We start from the raw sequence: 18543 nt of genomic DNA, 5'->3' as shown, positions 1-18543 counted from the left end.
TTGGATAGAAGTAGAGCCAAAAGTGTTTCCTCTTGTCTTGATTAAAGTATCCCGTTATTGGTCCATTCAATGAGTGCGGGTCTGGGCGTGCATATAACGCAATCGCAACCCAGATGACACATAAGCATATGTAAGCAAGACTAGCTGAACGGTATGTTGTAAATGAGAAGGCATCAAGTACGCAAGGCTGAAACAATAGGTGCGCATTCAAAATGTTAGGATTTGCTCCTCATTCTTCCTATCTTCCGCTGAGCTTCTCAGGAATGTACACAACCACAACAGCCACCCCAGTCAATTACAGCAGCCGCTTCACTGCGGTTCTTCCTACACCAGAAGCCTCCATAAGCCATTACCACCCCTTTCCCCCTCCTTCGCAAGCTGCACTTTAAAATACAAAAGAGGGATGGGTATAATGCTTGCTCTCGGATCCTCATTTCAGCATTCGAAGCGTTTCAAACTAAGCGTAAGCGACATAACAGGTGGTGTGTGAGCGAGGGTATCGAATGATGTAAGCTTTTCTGGTCTATCGCCTAAGGTCGAGGCGCAACTGTTTTGATCTATAGTGAGGTAATTTACAGTACCAAAGCGGCGAGACCAACGAAACCAACAAGACCAGCGGCGGCGGTTTGACGGGCGCCAGCTCCGCCGGAGCTGCTGGAAGACGCACCACCAGCGGCTGATGAAGCTGAGTTGGCGGCTCCACTTGCTGACTCGCTAGCACCGGAGACTGCGCTGGAGGCTGAGGCTTCGACGCTGGATGCACCAGATGCCTATCACGATGTTAGTGGGTGTTACCATGTCTATTCTTGGGGAAGGATGTGGACGTACCAATGATGAGGAAGCGCCGCTGATGGCAGATGCTCCGGAAGAAGCAGCACCAGAGGCGCCGGACGCGAGGGATCCAGAGGCGCCAGAGGCGCCAGCGACGCCAGCGGTGCCATTGATACCAGAGAGACCAGAGAGGCCAGTTGTGGGTGCTGCGGTGGTGTAGCTTGAGCCGGCGCTGTCGGTGGTTGTTATGACACCAGCAGCTGCACCACTTGATCCAGACCCTGAAGAGGCAGTCACGGTGGTGGTGCCGCTGGAGGCTGTTGCTGTCACACTTCCGCTACCGGCACTTGCACTTCCACTTCCACTGAGAGCAGCTGTTCGCAAAGTCAACAATGGTCAATGGTGCGAAAGGAAGAGCTGAGTATGACATACCAGCACAGAATGAATTGCCGACGGAGATGATGGTGCTAGTGTCGGTGCCCTTTGGGCAAGACTCATTGGAGCAGTCTCGCACGCCATTACCGAAGTCCATATTTGTGCACAGGCAGGTGATGTTGTTTGGCTGGCAGCCTAGTGATGATGCCTTACCCAGCATGGAGTTGATGCAGTTTTTCTGGTGAAGAGTCAGTACAGCCCAAGAGGTCGATGGCTAGTGAGAACATACCCCGCAGTCTGGAAGGCCCTGGATGGCACTGAGGTCTTGGGCAGCAGCATAGCCGGCGAGGAGCACGGCGGCAAGAGCAGTGAGACGATACATTGTTGTGTGTAGGGTTGTTGATGTGAGGTTAAGATTGTTTACACGTGTGTAATGCGACGCGTTGAAGGAGTATGATGCAAGATTGATGAAGTACAATCGATGCTCTTGAGGTAAGCGGAGTGTAGATGAAGCAGCAGTAGTGAGGTTGTCTTGGTGGAAGAAGAAAGAAGAGGCGACGGTCGCAGATGATGGGGATTTATTTGTGGTAGAGGGCAGCCGCAACGCACCTGCAGCAAGCCGTTCCCGGGCACCAGACTCGCCAGGGCAATGAGATGAGCTCTCTTAGTGTTTGACCCTAAAGCTAATTTGTATGTGTATCTACGGGCAGCTTAACCCAACCTGGCATGGCTGAAAACCCTCACTCTTCTCATCTCCTCCATTTCCTGCAGCAATCTTGGAAGCGGCAACGTCTCTATGGCTACGATCAATGATTGCCACTCATTAACTACTACTGGTCCAGGGAAGGCGCTCTGTCGCGATACGGAATTACAGCGAATATGCCTCCGTTGGCCAATCGATCCTTCACTGCCACATCACTACCACCACCACTACGGCAAGCTCAGGCCCGCAGTAGAGCCGTGGCACATTTGTGAGCCCAGTCTCGATGGGGAGGAGCTATCGTGCGGAAACAGGGGCAAATCCAGCTCTAGTCATGCGTTCTAGACCGGCTTGTCTTTCCGACAGGCACAGAACCGGACATCTCCAGACTGAAACCTGCTTTCTGGGCAAGCATTTCAGCTGCAAAGACCTGGTAACGCCTCCTGCTATGCATCATGTCTTTGTGGCTATGGGAGCTGTTTGCCACGCTCCTCTGGTCTGTGACCGCTGGACCGTGAAATCATGGTCCGACTTCTCTGGTTTGAAGTCGCTCTCCTAGACTCCTGCAGAGTAGGTTTCACTGCTTGCACTACTGCGTTCTTCCCGTAGACTTGTGAAGCCCTTGACGAATCGAGCAATAATCCTGATCTTAAATGGTGAAGCTCACCAGCCACCTTGGATTTGCAATTTCGTTCGTGTTCTCGAATCTCGAGTCCCCGACACGCCATTATTTCTACCTTTTTATGAAGATCGCAAATTGCGCATTGTTATTATTCGAGGCTTGACATTACACGAGAAAGGTCCGAATGGTGTCTTGCAGTCAGAAGCCAATCTGGCGTCCCCGCATGGCGATCAGTCGCATGGCTGCTGACTTGCATCATAGCTGCGTCAGAAGGCTCCACTGTGAGAAGCTTACCTTCAATACATCTAGGCGATCCTCGAAAAACCTCGTGTTGCCGAATTCGATCAATTTGCACTGAATGATACGTGAAGCCTTGGGGATTCAAGCAGGCAGTCTCATGGACCAAGTTAAAAGATGGACATGTGTGATTTGAAATGCGCATCGTTCTCTTGACGCGGACTTCCATTTTCATTTCGGAATTTTGGCCTGTGGAACGGTGTGAGCCGTTAGTCTTTCTAAACGATCTCTGTTCCAATGCAGTACGTTGCTATCACGGGCTTTGATCTGACTGCGATCCTAAACAACTCTCCACGGTCTGCACTGGTAGCTTGACTGAAACAGAAACTGAGATCTATGATATTCAACTGACCGCAGCAGTCGATCCCTTCAGTTCGCCCGAGGGTACGGATGTTTCTCGACCTAGAACTATATAATCTTGGGGGCTAAGATATGCTTCACCCAAGCATTACAACAATCACATTAATCGAAATGCGTTACTAGACAGGCTGGAATCCCAGGAATCGCGGGGCTGAAAGTTGCCTAGTGCGGCTCGTGCCTTAAATCCGAGGTCCGGCGCTTGGAACATGTAATACTGATGAGAGTCATGACCGATGGGGAATTTATGAGAGCTTCAACCTTAGTCAATCAAACACCGACTGTGTGAAACCTTCCTGGTCAAACAACGTACTTAAACAATATGCCTATCGCTGAAGCTGACATCCTTGACAACGGGGAAACCCGTCCGCTTGTCGAGCTTCCTTTTCCACCTCTGACTAGGAAACACATCATAAACTGCTCCTACCATGAATGGTACAAAAGGTATTTCAGTTGCTAATGTTCTTGTCAAGCTTTGACTGAGGCTAGTAGATATCGGTCGATAACACCAAAAACTCGCATGATAGCGCTTCCCGCCCCCTTCCTCTCCTATTTACGTGCAGATGGCATCGTCCTCCCTCCAGAGCCTTCTCGACGCCGGCGAATACCAGAGCCTCTGACTCCACCTCCTACAGATGACGACTCAGATAATGATAGCTGGGACGATGACAGCCCTGATCCGTCAGAACCGTGGGCCAGTACACATACAGCAATTCAGGATCTCATCAAAGGACTGGGGGGCTCGGTAATGCCGAAATTGAATTGGTCGGCTCCAAAGGATGCCGTGTGGATCTCTGCTACGAATTCGATGGAGTGCCTTACCGCTAATGACATCTACATTTTACTCAAAAGCAGCGACTTTGTGACTCATGACCTGGAGCAGGTGTGGGATGGCTGTGAAGACGATCTCTCCTCGGATGAAAATGATTATACGTCAACGCAAAAGGAAGAACCAATAGCTCCTTATTGCTTGGTCTTGCGTAAAACCGTACCTGCCTTCAACCCAGCCCTCGAATTTCGCGTCTTCGTCCGCTCTCGAACTATACTATGTATGTGCCAGCGCGAGTTGAATCATTTTGATTTCCTGAAAGCCTTAGTGTCAAAGCTACGGGGATTGATCCAATCGTTCTATTTGAACAACTTGCAACGTACTTTCCCAGACCAAGACTTTGTGTTCGACGTCTATGTCCCGCCACCGTATGATCGTGTTTGGCTGATTGATATCAACCCGTGGGCCATAAGAACCGATACACTGCTCTTCTCTTGGCTTGAGATCCTGACTTGGCCGTCACCTGAGAGAATGAGTGCCTTCTCCGTGCAGGATGCTGTGAATAGCGACAGTCAAACAGACGAAGAGGAGGATGAAGAGTTCGGAGAGGAGGAGAATCTCTACACGCCGGAGTTCAGGCTGGTCAACAAAGACGATCCTGAAGCGTATGCGTTCAATACGTCAAAGTATAGCGCACACAAGCTACCGAAAGATGTAGTTGACGCAAGCAACAATGGACCAGGTGGTTTGCAGGATTTCTTGGGCGTTTGGAGGGAGATAAACAAGCGGCAAGAAGCTGAGGATGATGCTGGCGAAGTTGACGATAATGTTCAAGCCAGCTGATACGATTATGGAAGAAGATAAACATCCCAATGACAATATCAAGCGATGTTAAGATAGACATCCTGCACACTTGGTTCCTCCCATATTTGCTCTACACACCAGATTGTCAGCCTTGATTCTTCCAGAACGGCTGACAAGAGTAACCTACCCATGAAACTATCCAGGGATTCCGCCTTCCCTTCACCTGCATTCACTATCATGTCCTCCTTCGCTTCCCAGAAAATTTCCACTCTCTCCCTCTTCAGATTCAACTTTTCCTCTATCTCCTCCACCACAACCACGGTCTCCTTCGGCTCCGTTCTTACCTCTATCTTCCCCACTTCGTTCTCTTCTGTTACCTCAATGTCACTCGCCCCGGCCTCCACTGCGACATCAAAGATGTCCTCCTCCTTCAAACCCCCTGGATTCGCAAACACTACCCGCCCTTTCTTCTCGAACATATGACTCGTGGGCATCGCCACACCTCCATGTTTCTTCACCAAAAGCTTCAGGTCCATAATCGTCTTCGCCTTTGAGTCTGTTTGGCATTCTATGATGGCCGCCACTGAATTGTCTCCTTTTCTCAATGGTATCATTGCCTCAATTACAACACTCTCCAATACATTTCCACTGGGCGAGACGCCTTGCCCGCGTGCTATAGCATTCTGAATGAGGTGCTTGGGAAATCCGGTTTTCTTTGCGGAAGCGAGGATGGTGAAGAGGGAAGGGTTGAAGCGTGGGTCGGGACCGTGGAGGCGGGATGCTGTGGCTATCTCATGAGAAAGCGCTGAGCGCTGTCGGTTGATGGAGGCATCGGCTTTGGCTTTGTCATGCTTGATTTTTGACCAGCGGTTGTGGCCGGATGCGAAGCGGGAGGATTGAGAGAAGCATCGGCTTGGAAGCTCGGACCTGATGATCGAGAAAGAAGTATTCCGTCGCGGTAGTGACGCTCTGGAGGGAGTCCTACATAGTCTTGGGGCGTGCATATGCAGGAGGCAGCTCAATAATTCTCCCAATCTCAGGGCGGACGTCGAGATTTCTTGCGGGGCCTAATTTAGCTTAGCTTGAGGGCCTATCTTGAGACCGAAGATTGTAATTGTTATTGACAGGCGGTATTTCATGAACATCTTGCATGATGTTTCCAGGATAAGATCTGCTCATGTCAGACTCTCAGACGACCGACTCCACCCCAAATGGCAAAATCAATGGAAATTTGCCGGAAGCAGGACCGGCAATCCCTCGCCTTAACGTCGAGAAGCTCCACTCCTTACCTTCAGAACAACAAGACCTCTACCTGTTCACATTTGCGGTCGAGTTCGAACGATACGTCACACGCCTTGATTATGAGGTGCTCTCCACCCAGCAATCGCCTTTGAACGAGCAAATCCTCCAGATCATCAACCTTCCTTCTCCATATCCGTCGAAAGCGGTACGGAGCAACATTGGACGGGCTTTAGCATGCATCCTTGGCAATGGAAATAGAAGAACCCTTTTCGAGTCTGTCAATCAATTGATAGGCATCGTAAATGCGGGCAAAAATGATAGGACCTTGGCAAACAAGCATGCGGCAGTTTATTGCCTAGGGGAAGTCTACAAGGCGGCTGGAGATAGCGCCATCAACCTTTCGAGTCTGGCATGCTCGAGTCTTCTGAAGCTTCTCAAGCCGGCGCAGTACCACGCGGGCTTACGAGCAGCAATATTCCAGGCACTAGCTAAAGCCGTCAAAGCAGTTGAGAAAGCCCTCGACGAGTCAGTTGCCAGAGATATCTGGAAGCAGGCTCGAAAAGCTGCTGGAGATGACAAAGCTGCCCTTGTACAAGCCAGGGCTTGTGGTTGCCTTGAGGCTCTGATCAAGAACACGAGATTCTTCGACACCACTAGTCATTTCGAAGATGTTCGAATGGCAATATACAAGGCGAGCGAGACTCATATACCAACAACACGCCATGCTGCCGCCTCCTGCCTAGCAGCTGCTTTGGTTAAAGCATACTCCGGTAGTATACTACCAAAATCAGTATCGAAGCCTAAGAAGAAGAAGACCGCAGTGCAAGCTCAAGATGAAGTCATTGAAAATGGGATTAGCGAAGATGTACGGCCCAGCTCTCCTCCGGCCAACAAAAAGATTGTGGAAAGGCTAGAGTTATCTTTGTATGACATTCTGAAGCATCTTTCGAACAAGTATACTTTTCCAACAACAAGCAATAGAATGCGGGCCACCATGGTTCACTGCTATCTTAAGGTGCTTTCTAGCCTTGGTCCTTCGAATGTTGAGCCAGCCTCTAATTTGGTCATTGATCATCTGTTGTCAGAATTGCTTGGGAACCCATCCATTACCCATGACCGTTACAAGTTACTCCTGACTCGACAGTACGTGCAACGAATCTTGGTCGACTGCGTAGGTCTCAAGGTACTCGGAGAGGCCGGTCGCATGAACATTGCAAGGTCATTGATCAATGGTGTGCTGAAGAATTTCCCACAAGTTGTCAAAGAAATACCAGCGCCGTCGAAACACGCGCTGGTCAGTGCTCTCGAAGCATTAGCCACTCTGATTAGATCACTGGGATCTGCTTTTCGACCACAAGCTGACCCATGCAGGGAAGCACTTGTACAAGTCCTAGAGCATCCAAGTTACACAGTGCAGGTCTACGCTACACACTGTCTACGTGCCCTTGTGCGTACATGCCCGCAACAGCTTATCTTATGTGCTTCGATATGTATGAATAATGTAGTGCGAGAACTTGGGCTTCTTGAGTCTGGGTCACCCGGAAGGAATGGTCATCGTCGGTGTGTGGGATATGCCAATGGATTGGCAGCAGTCATCAGCGTTTCTCCGTCACAGCCACTCTATGGCTCGCTTGAGATTAGTTCTCGAGTTTTGGGTATTGCAACGAAGCTTCTGAAATCAAGCAGTCAGGCAGATCTACGAATAGCAGACACCCAAGTACAAGTCGCCTGGATACTCATAGGTGGTCTCATGGCCCTCGGTCCCAACTTTGTCAAAATTCATCTTGCCCAATTCCTGCTACTATGGAAGAACGCTTTGCCAAAGCCCCTGACCAAAGACAATACGAAGCAACGGCAGCCTGCTGAGCTTCATTACTTGACCTCTATTCGGGAGTGCACTCTCGGATCGATACTCCTTTTTCTTGAATTCAACAGCAAGTTGATCACAACTGATGTTGCTAGACGCCTGACGACACTGTTACATAACACAGTGGAATTCCTGAATAGTCTACCCGCGCGAAAGCTCATTGACGATGGTACTCATAGATCGACGTCTTCTCTCACGATCCAAGATCTGATATTAATGGTAAGACGAAGAGTCTTGCAATGCCATTCTAAATTAGTCATCGTTAGCCCTCACATTAGTGCTGAAATTCTATCCCAATCCAGCCTTCTCACCTTCGCAACTACAATCATTGCTGATCCCGAGAGTTATACACCAGGGTCTTTGAGCTCTTCGATTGCAAACACTTCCGGAACATTCGATTCCATATGGGATGTGACTGATAATTCAGGATTTGGTATCAGCGGTTTGGTCAGTCCGCATAACTTACGACCAATCGCAGGAGAAGTGCCTTGTCAAGCTGACAACTTGACCACGGCCACAAGCGTTGATCAGAAGGTATGTTCACTCATTTGATGCCGGAGACGTTAGCTTACGTTGGTAGCTTACAAGTCCGATTTGCGGAGGTAGAGAGCATGATTCTGTCTTCCTGCATATAACGCCGCTGGATGCTTCAGCAAACCTGCCTGATCCTCCAGCAACTGAAGTGGTCAACGCAGCAATCTCTCTCTTCGCCGTAGCTTTTCCTCTGCAGACTCCGAAAATACAGGAAGGTATTCTTGAGCAGATCGCTTTGTTTTTAGCTTCACCATCATTGCAGAAGGATCCAGGCAGGAGGGCTGCTATCACTGTTAATGCTGCAATGGCTTTGCTCGCTACTATAAAAGTGACAGTCGGCGAAACATTGGCAGAGAAAGGTGACACCAAGAGTCAAACGGTCGAAAGGGCGATGGAAGAGCTCATGCGCGTAGGTGTTCCACATCAAGTTGCAAATTCTGGAACGGAAACTAATCAATTGAAAGACGCTGCTTCTCAACCCAGACAACACGATTCGGAAGATCGCATATGAAAGCATTGGTAGACTTTGCAATAGCGCTGGCAATGCTTTCACTTCTGCCGAAGTTGACAGCCTCATCGAGACCATAGTAGCAAACCGGGATCCAAGCGCGCGCGCGGGCTGCTCCATGGCACTTGGATCCATTCATGAGCAAGTCGGTGGCCTAGCAGCTGGTTTACATATGAAAAAAATTCATGGTATTCTCATGTCACTGTGCAGCGATCCGAATTCCGTGGTACATTCATGTGCCATCAAAGCTTTGTCACAGGTCGCAGAATCCGCGGGTCTGACCTTTTCTGGGAACGTCCCAAGTACTTTAGGACTTCTTGCCCAATTGTGGACATCCGACAGCCATAATGAGCAGTCCGAGTCAGCTACGACCTCAAATCTTGAAGTCGAAGGCCCAACAGCAATAGTCATAGCGCATTGTCTCGACGCTTTAATCAATGTGCTGGGTCCAGATATTCAAGATATGAGCAAAGTCAGAGAGCTCATGCTTACTCTCATGAGACAGTTTGAGGCTGATGAAGTTTCCGAGGTACAAATCAAGAATTTGAAAGCGTGGGAACACATGAATCTCTACGACTCGGTCAATGTAGATCTCTCGACTTACGTATTTCGGCTACAGAGAAACCTTGATTCTTCAAGTAGAGGCGTAAGAAATTCAGCAATAGATGGGCTCTACAATCTGATGCGACGAGATGCGGAAATGATCATCGGTATAGGCAATCAGAAGCTCGAAGATCAAATATGGATGGCGCTCAATGAGGAGCCGCAACACGAAGGCTTGCAGAATATTATTGCGGTCTGGCTAAGTCAATCTGGCACCACTGAGACGGACAAATGGATCACACGGTGTCAGCAAGTACTCACTAAGATCTCAAAGGAGCCAGTGGAGAGCAATCATGTCCCAGAGCCAAAATCTGCAGCTCCAGATCTTCAAGATGAAGAAGTAGCCGGCTTCAATGTGGGCGAAAGCAAAGACCAAGTACCAGGTGTACCTGAAGCAGCACAAGAATTACTTCGATGGCAAGTGCGTACGTTCGCAATGCAATGCCTTAATAACATGGTTGGGCTTGTTGGTAAGGACATAGAAGGCAACCCTGATTCTCCGGCGGGTCTAGTGCTACAGAATAGAGTAGCTGATGTAATACGCTTGGGATTTCTCGCCTCGACAGCGAATGTCGTCGAGCTCCAGGTTGGTGGACTTAAGCTGATTGATCAGATATTGAAGGTAAGTCGACTTCATATGCAACTCCAACACGATCACTTACAAAATCAGATCTTTGGTTCTATTCCTGATCCAGATTTTTCAGAAGCTCTACTGCTTGAGCAATATCAGGCTCAAATCAGTTCTGCTCTGACGCCCGCTTTTGCAGCCGACTCTTCCCCAGACCTTGCCTCAGCGGCTGTCAACGTCTGCGCCACCTTTCTCTCTGCAGGCCTTGTCACTGATGTTGAGCGTATGGGTCGAATCTTGAAGCTGCTCGTAACGGCTTTGGAAAGCTTCACAGGTAAGAGCTCGAGACTATCATATTCCGATCTAGATTCTGACGGGAAACAGATGACGCACAGGACTCTGCAGTCGGTGATCTAAGGGGGCTGAGTACTAATGCACAAACAATGATTAAGCTCTCGGTGCTGTCAGCTTGGGCAGAATTGCAAGTGGCGAGTACACATCACGAATACCTCGTGAAAGTAGTGCAAGGCCACGTCGCGCAATTAACGCCACTATGGCTTTCTTCTCTTCAAGAATTTGCTCGGCTACGATTTGAGCCCGACATTTCTAGTACCACCGGGCCGGCTAGACCAGACGAGGCTCTTGATGTTGTGTACGCTGCCCTCAATCGGCAGACACTACTGAAGGCAAGTCGCTGTCTCCTTCACATGGAGAGACAGATGATTGACGTCTCTGCAGTTCTACCAAGATGCTTGGTTAAAGCTTGTCGAAGCAATTGCCAGTCTGATAGACCAAGATAGCGACTTCGTTTTCAATGCCTTGGATGGCAAGGTAGGCGACTCACAGCCAACATACAACAAAGCTGAACGAGATGATATTAATTATCGCGATGAACCTGCTGCGTTCTTCTTTGTACTATTTGGCATTGTTATAGAAGCATTGACAATCAGACCAGGAAGTGATACTCAGCAAGGAAGTGCACATACTATTGAAATTCTTTCGGCGCTCGGGAGAATCCTCAAGCCTTCTGTGGCAGGTAACGCCATCTTTCAAGATACAGTTTTCTCCGAGACTATGGAGCTGTTCGATCGACTAGCCTTGACTGAAGGCCTGGAAGTACAGCTTACTATAGTAGGCATTGTCAAAGACATGTGTATTATGCATCCATCGGCAAAAAGCGACCACGAGAGCGAAGAACATCTTTCCGAAGACATAGAGCAGCTTTTTGAGTTGACTCGAATCATCGTTCTGGTCATTGCTGGTGTTCTGCCAAATCTATCAGAACAAAACCCTTCAGCACGTCCCCAACTTCCAGAGGAAAGCGTTACCGTGATTCAGAAATCACTCGAAGCCCTCGTTGACGCGGCCGAGATCTTTCCCTCAGTCATCAAGAACGATCTCCACGCCAGCATTCTGCATATCTTCGCCACAATCCTGGGCACTGGCGCCTGCCAAGCCACCGTTGTACCCCAAGCCCTCCCTGTCTTCAAACGCTTCCTTCAACGAATATGCGCATCAGACCGCATCAGCTCATCTAGCTGTGACCTTGTCCGGGGATGTCTCCACCGCTTCCTCTTCATCCTTTCTCACGCCCAGCGCCGAGAAAGCGAAAGCTCCCTGCCATGCGCAAAGAATACTATGCTGGCATGCACTATCCTGCTAACCACGGCATCGCGCGCCTTTGAAACCAACGATCCTCTCATTGAGCGTACCTTGGACGCCATTCGCGACTGCTTACAAGACGTTGGGTTGGCGAAGGTAGCTGCCAACTGTCTTCGCTCGCTGATTCTTGTCAGCCCAAAGAATGCAACGGACGAAGCTATTGCGCAGAGACTCATTCCGCACCTAATTCATTTCACCGTCGACACTGAGCTCAAAGATCCGGAAGGAGCAAGGTCAACAACGGCGCAAGCGTTGACGTCCTTTGTGGGGATATACGATGAAGAAAAAGCGGCACCTGCAATGTGCCTCGTTCTACCGGTGCTACTCACGCGGGCGGCAAGCGAGGGCAAGGAAGTGTACCCGCAGATAGCGACAAGATTGCTGGAGCTAGCGGGAGGTAAGTTGACGAGTGTATTCAGAGCAGTTGTGGGGAAGATGAGCGTGGAGCAGAGAGGGTTCATGGAGCGAGTCATCAGAGAGGGGGAGGTGTGAGTTTTGGGAGTGCGAGAGGAAGAGACGGGCTCGCGGGGAAAGAGGAACCGAGCATTAAGCTTACCATGAAGTTTGGTTGATTTGGATACTTCTCGGGGAGAGTAGGGAGGTTTGTATAGAGTACAGGGCACTAGAGGCAGCGACCGTGGTGTTTTATTAGCGGCATATCGAAATCACGAACGGCGCTATCATTTCCTGTACGCAACAACAGACATCGCACTCGATGTCGAAATCTTCTCCACCACCATCATCACACCTCGATGGCAGCCATCAACAAACACGTCAACCCCGCTACGCGCAATCGCGCAGCCACGCTATGATTTGTCGCGCTCTCCGAGTAATTTCGCACCCCCACACAATGACACTTCACTATTTTCATTCACTTACACGTTCCCCCCTTCATTTCCCTGATTGCTCTTTCCCCTGTTACATTGCTTTGCCAACATCAGGTAAACTTGGCAAATATTGGCAGGTGCTCTATTGCCTACATCAAAGAGCTTCTAAGCATAGCTTCAACATTTTGAGGGACAATTCTGATTGGAAAGAGGAAGTCAAGTGAGGTTTGCCCAGTCAAGTGGTGATTTGAGTCCTGTTTTCGTGTACCTCGACACTTCAATTTGAAAATCTCTGTTTTGCTTCATTTCTTTAGTTGCAATACGGTCCAGGATTCTAACAGTTGCTCGTGCCAGTCTTGCTTCAGAGGTACAATGTCTATCGCGGTTGAGCATACCATGAAGTCGGCTTGTGACAAACTTGCCATCGAAGGCGGCAACGCCAGTGGTGTGTCAAGCTCAACAAATGCCTTCCCAGAGCAAGAGGACGGCGATGATCAGCTTGAGCTGCTCACTAGGCCGAACTCCCATGGCCATAAGATGACAGACATGGCCGAGATCGATGGAGTCTCAAAGTTGCACTCTGGAGAGAAAGTGTCGGACAAGCCGTTGCCAGTTTTGCCGAGAGAGTTGCTTAGGAAGATCGTGAAGCTTGCGATGACCGCGAATACTAACGAGCATATCATTTCAATGCCATGCTTTACGTCAATGGCTTTTCAACCCGGTCTCAATCTGTCATGTCTTTTGCTTGAGTAAGTCAAATGGCAATGTCCAGAATAGCTTTAGCTAACAAATCACAGCCACGATTTGTATCATGTTGCGCGCGACGCTCTGTACAATATCAACACCTTCGCCTTCAATTTCTTTGGTACGGACATGAAGACGGTACATAACTCTGTGGGACTTTACCGGTGCCGCAAAGAAGGATGTCTGAAGGCCGGTGGTCATCCAACGCTTGATAAAGTCATCTTCAATCTGGGTCATTCTTCTGACCCTGACGCAGCAAGACACATGATGGTCGCCTTCGAACGTGCGCTAAAATGTCTTCGCTCCCCTTTGACCACAAACCATCTCTTGTTGCATCCGCTGAACTATTCCTGGCGAACTGATGGCCAGCTAGCCAGCTTCTGTCGAGTTCTGAAAGAGAAGGTCAAAGTGCAGAAGAGCCTCGTGGTCTCCGCTATGGACGTGCTTCTGGAGCTCGACATACGAGCAATACCCAAGGCCTTGAACTTGGATATTCAGCCTAATTCGTACAAAATCCGATACCGAGGATCAGAGTCGCATGATCTTGGATACTTCGTTACCATATACCTACCACGCATGCCTGGCTCGACCATCAATCTGACGGACATCGATGACACGATTTCTTCTTATCAAAAGTGGAAGAAGACTGCTAAACAGGACTGCATTGTCAATGGATTAGATTACGTTACCGACTTTGAGGACGTGCAGATGTTCCCTGTTCTTCGCATGCCTCCTACTAATTCTCTAGTGACTGTTACCTTTCCTGCAGCAATTACAACTGGCACTGGATCTGCCAGTAACAACTACTAACATAGTCACGACGACGTGTGATATGCAAGGGTGAAGTTTTCGCTTGACTGGCTATACAAACTACAAGGACCTCTGGCAGGGCCGATTCATTCATGTATCAACGATCTCACAGAGATTCTCAATGTTTTGCTTCCACTAGCTATACAGATTACAAAACCTTCGTCACAAGGTCGATTATATCATAGAACACCTCCCGGTTAGCTTCAAACTTGCTGAGACCTAATCCAAGAAGTATTGTTCTCTTTTCGTCCTGATGTCTTGTGAGAATCGCGGATGCAATTTGTGTTGCGTAAAGCTGTCCAATAGTCTCACGATCAGTGTTTGAACCCCCAAGCAGTGTTCTAGGAGTTAGATGAGCTGCTGGCAGGAGACTGTCTTCATCGCTGCTTGGAAACTGCTGTGCCGAGAAGTCCGCGTTGAATGATTCCAAGGGTACTTGAATCTACTCTATTTTAGCCCAGCCTATGCAAAACTTTGAGAACTTTCTAATCTACCCATTGGGCCAGTCGCCCTTGCTGACTGATCGTGATGACGATTTTGTCGGAGAAAGAATTCGAAGTTACTTCTGTCGCTACCCCATCGACCTGCCCAACTGCTTGGCGGAAAAGTGCAGGGTAAGGAAGGCCAGGGGCGTCGTGCTCCTTTGGCTCCGTCATCATCTGTAGGGGCATGATGTCACAATCACTTCACAGGAACCTTCCTCATCAAGACCCGCGTGCGATTGAAACTCGTCGATTTTTGGCGTACAGCGTAGGGGACGCCTTCGCCGGGCACCGAATGTTTCTACTAATCAAGCCTAGTGAGAGTCGACATATTCATCCACAAGCCATCTCAACCGTCTGAAAATTACAAAATAATAAGTCCTAGCCATCTGGTGTCAAAGAATGCCCAAATTTGTACCCAGAGTGCGTAAACAAAAGGCATTACTAAATGCTAAGCAGCAAAATGGTGGCAGCAACTCGAACAATGCAGATACAAATGCGGACGAGATCTTGCCCGACGTGTTGGCGGAAAGACAGAAAGAAAAGCAAAAGATGAAGGCTGCGATCAAAGCAGAGCAGCCACAAATGTCGAGCAAGAAGAAGAAAAGGCTTGACAAGTATATCGTAAGTGTCTACTACTTGCATCCTACTTGTCAACTTGCCAATCTTTTCTAGGATAAAAAATTAAGAAAAGAGGAAAATCTTGATTTGATTAAGACACTTGCAGACACCAAAGTGGACACTGCCTTGCTGCAGAGCTCACGAAGTCTGGGTGTGACCAAAGCATCGAAGCGAGAAGTATTCAAAAAAGCTCTAGCAGAGACTAAGGCCGGTATCAATGTTGAGAAGAATCAGAATATTCTCCTCGAGTCGCGGCCGCGAAAGAAGGCAGAACTTACTATTGCAGATGATAATATAGGTGATGAAAGTAGTGGCGATAGAGACTTCAAGCCAACACCAGCTCTTAAGGTAGCCCAGGGCAGTGGGCTAAAACGGCCACTTGAGCTAGGTCCGGGCGGCAATCCAATTTTGACTAGAAGAAAACGCCGGAAGGTAGAGTCAGTTATATTTGATACGGACGCAAAGAATGGCGAAGAATCATGGGAAGGCTTCTCTGAGGCTGCTTGGGAAGAGTCTCCGCCTTCTGCAAGTGACAGCGAGACATTTACTGACAGCGAGACCGGCGATAACCGCAGAGACACGTCTTCCGCAAGTGAAAGCGAGACATTTACCAACAGAGAGATCTATGATGATCGCAGAAACAAGTCTTCCGCATTCAAGATATGGGCGACTGGTCAAGTGAACGAAGCGGTTGGCTTTACGCCTTCGTCTGCCATCACAGATAACCTGACCAGTAATGGCAACTTCAAGTCAGCGTCTGCTGACTACAGACCACCTTCCCCAGATATTGAACCGTTACCGCCAGAATTGGCTCTTGAAAGCAAAAACGTAGACCGCAAGGCATTTGGCATCACTGTAGATCGGACTGACACTGTGCAGTCTGCTAGATTGCAGCTCCCTATCGCCGGAGAAGAACAGCGTATTATGGAAGCAGTCCACAACCATCCCACCGTCATAATCTGTGGTGAAACTGGAAGCGGGAAGACGACTCAGGTTCCTCAATTTCTGTATGAAGCAGGCTTTGGCCACATGGAGAGCCCGAATCCGGGATTGATTGGTGTTACTCAGCCTCGGAGGGTCGCTGCTGTCAGTATGGCGAATCGGGTTGCAACAGAATTGGCAGGAACCCATGCAGAGAAGGTCGCATATCAGGTCCGATACGACACATCTGTGTCAAAAGATACCGCAATCAAATTTATGACAGACGGTATACTACTAAGGGAAATCGCGAGTGATTTCCCACTTTCAAAGTATTCTGCTATCATTATAGACGAAGCCCACGAGAGAAGTCTTAATACAGACATTCTTATTGGACTGCTTAGCCGAATTGTGGATCTACGAGCGACTATGAGCAAGGAACAAACCAATATTAAGTCGTTAAAACTGATCATCATGTCAGCTACGCTTAGAACACAAGACTTTTTAGGCAACAAAGTGCTATTTCGAAGTGGACAGCTACCTCTTATCCAGGTGGAAGGCCGGCAGCATTCAGTCACGATGCATTTCGCACGTCGAACTCAGTCAGATTATGCCCAGCAGGCTTTTGAGAAAATCTGCAAGGGGCACAATCTGTTACCTCCAGGAGGTATTTTGGTCTTCCTAACAGCGCAGGACGAGATTGTCGCCTTGATTCAGCGATTGAAGGAGCGTTTCGAGCCAACAAAATATGGCAATATGGTGATGATTGACCAGGATGATTACGAATCAGCTTCAGATTCGGATGCAAAAGAATTTGAGGTAGATGAGCTTGCCCCGTCGAACAAGACGCCAAATATCCATGTGTTGCCTTTGTATGCTCAACTAGACGCGCAAAGTCAGTTGCGAGTTTTTGAGCCCCCACCTAATGGCTCGCGACTCATAGTAGTGGCAACAAATGTGGCAGAAACGAGCATAACTATACCAGGCATTCGGTACGTATTTGACTGCGGGCGAAGCAAGGAGAAAACGTATGACAGTGTCTCAGGGGTTCAATCATTTGAAGTTGGCTGGATTAGCAAAGCAGCCGCAAGCCAAAGAGCTGGTCGAGCGGGACGTATAGGTCCTGGTCACTGCTACAGGCTCTACTCTTCAGCGGTGTATGAACGGGATTTTGAGGAGCACACCGAGCCAGAGATCCTCCGCATGCCTCTTGACGGTGTGGTATTGCAATTGAAGAATATGGAGCTGCATAATGTCGTCAACTTCCCCTTTCCCACTCCCCCAGATCGTACAGCTCTTGCCAAAGCGGAGAGGTTATTGAAATATCTGGGGGCCTTATCAGGAGATGGGCGCATTACTTCTCCTGGCCGCAACCTTACCAAGTTTCCTGTCTCAACTCGATATGCAAAGATTCTTGATATTGGACAGGGGTACGAGAGCATGGCATTTACAATTCTACTTGTCGCCGCTGTGGCAACACCCAATCTTTTCATACCTGAGCATCTGCTTGGACTCAATGAGTCAGTCGACGGCGAACCGTACAGCATAGAGAATCGTGCCGAAGAAGAGGCACGATTGCAACGAAAGATAGCCTATAATCGAGCTCATTATCATTGCAGCAAATACTCATCAAAGTCGGATGGATTGAAGGCTTTCGTCGCTCTGCAAGGCTACATGAAGGCCAAAGATAAAGAGCAATATTGCAGAGATACATATGTATCACTGAAGTCTGCACGCGAAGCAAGCAGTCTTGCTGATCAGCTCACCTCAATAATCCGGAAAATCGCGCCACTAGCTCTCTCTACCAGCAGCTCTGGCCTGTCCTCGCTCTCTGATGATCAAATAGCAGCTTTACAGCGATTCGTCGCGGCAGGCTTTATTGACCAGCTTGCAATCCTGGCGTCAGAAGCACCCTCACTCCCATATCTTGGAAGAAATCCGAAACGAGCGATCGATGTTCCCTATTTACCCCTTTTCCCAATCAGCACAGACAAGAGGACGGCGGGCTCGGACATTCGGGATATTGCGGTGTATATCCATCCATCATCAATTCTCGCGAAGCTCTCAACCAGAGAGATGCCAAAGTATATCGTTTACAGCCATCTTCAACGCGCGCAACCGCAGACTATTGAAGCTTCAAGGAAACCGAAAACACGCATGCATGCATTGACAATTACGACCGAGAAGGTTATCTTCGCGTGGGCCCAGGGTACGCCTTTGCTCGAATACGGCAAGCCGCTATCCATCTTGGAAGAGAAGGTTAGCGCAAAAGGTAAGACGAGGACTTGTATCGTACAGCCTAGTCTGGTGGGTGAGAAAGGGACGATGGCGTGGCCGTTGCCAGCAAGGAAGGTCGATCAGGTGCGAAACTCGAGAGGAGAGTGGATCGTAGAGAAAACATACTCATGAACCTCTCATTCATTCAAGATGTACACCATCCAGAAACGTCCGGCTAAAGCATC

General features: G+C 48.9%; 5 protein-coding genes across 5 annotated transcripts; 4 read left to right on the top strand and 1 right to left on the bottom strand.

The window, feature by feature from the left end:
* Positions 1 to 3550: 3550 nt before the first annotated feature.
* On the top strand, positions 3551 to 4734 carry KY384_003565 (uncharacterized protein; the record flags this gene model as incomplete). The annotated part of the gene is made up of 2 exons (XM_044812079.1): positions 3551 to 3566; positions 3596 to 4734. The coding sequence occupies 2 exons, from the start codon at positions 3551 to 3553 to the stop codon at positions 4732 to 4734; spliced, it is 1155 nt and encodes a 384-aa protein (XP_044671212.1).
* A 38-nt stretch (positions 4735 to 4772) lies between these two features.
* KY384_003564 (uncharacterized protein) lies at positions 4773 to 5699 on the bottom strand (the record flags this gene model as incomplete). Its single annotated transcript, XM_044812078.1, has 1 exon — positions 4773 to 5699. One exon carries the CDS (start codon positions 5697 to 5699, stop codon positions 4773 to 4775), a length of 927 nt encoding a protein of 308 aa, XP_044671211.1.
* Positions 5700 to 5872: 173 nt separating this feature from the next.
* Positions 5873 to 12171, top strand: KY384_003563 (uncharacterized protein; the record flags this gene model as incomplete). Its single annotated transcript, XM_044812077.1, has 6 exons — positions 5873 to 8338; positions 8385 to 8747; positions 8803 to 10071; positions 10120 to 10351; positions 10402 to 10754; positions 10780 to 12171. 6 exons carry the CDS (start codon positions 5873 to 5875, stop codon positions 12169 to 12171), a joined length of 6075 nt encoding a protein of 2024 aa, XP_044671210.1.
* Positions 12172 to 12878: 707 nt separating this feature from the next.
* Positions 12879 to 14060, top strand: KY384_003562 (uncharacterized protein; the record flags this gene model as incomplete). Its single annotated transcript, XM_044812076.1, has 2 exons — positions 12879 to 13255; positions 13304 to 14060. The coding sequence occupies 2 exons, from the start codon at positions 12879 to 12881 to the stop codon at positions 14058 to 14060; spliced, it is 1134 nt and encodes a 377-aa protein (XP_044671209.1).
* Positions 14061 to 14944: 884 nt separating this feature from the next.
* On the top strand, positions 14945 to 18490 carry KY384_003561 (uncharacterized protein; the record flags this gene model as incomplete). Its single annotated transcript, XM_044812075.1, has 2 exons — positions 14945 to 15166; positions 15218 to 18490. 2 exons carry the CDS (start codon positions 14945 to 14947, stop codon positions 18488 to 18490), a joined length of 3495 nt encoding a protein of 1164 aa, XP_044671208.1.
* Between the last annotated feature and the right edge of the window lie 53 nt (positions 18491 to 18543).

Source organism: Bacidia gigantensis (genome assembly GCF_019456465.1).
Source record: "Bacidia gigantensis strain McMullin 20006 chromosome Unknown contig_180, whole genome shotgun sequence".
Lineage (NCBI taxonomy): Eukaryota > Fungi > Ascomycota > Lecanoromycetes > Lecanorales > Ramalinaceae > Bacidia > Bacidia gigantensis.
The sequence above is the reverse complement of the archived record's forward strand: the minus strand, read 5'-3'. Positions and strand labels throughout refer to the sequence as shown.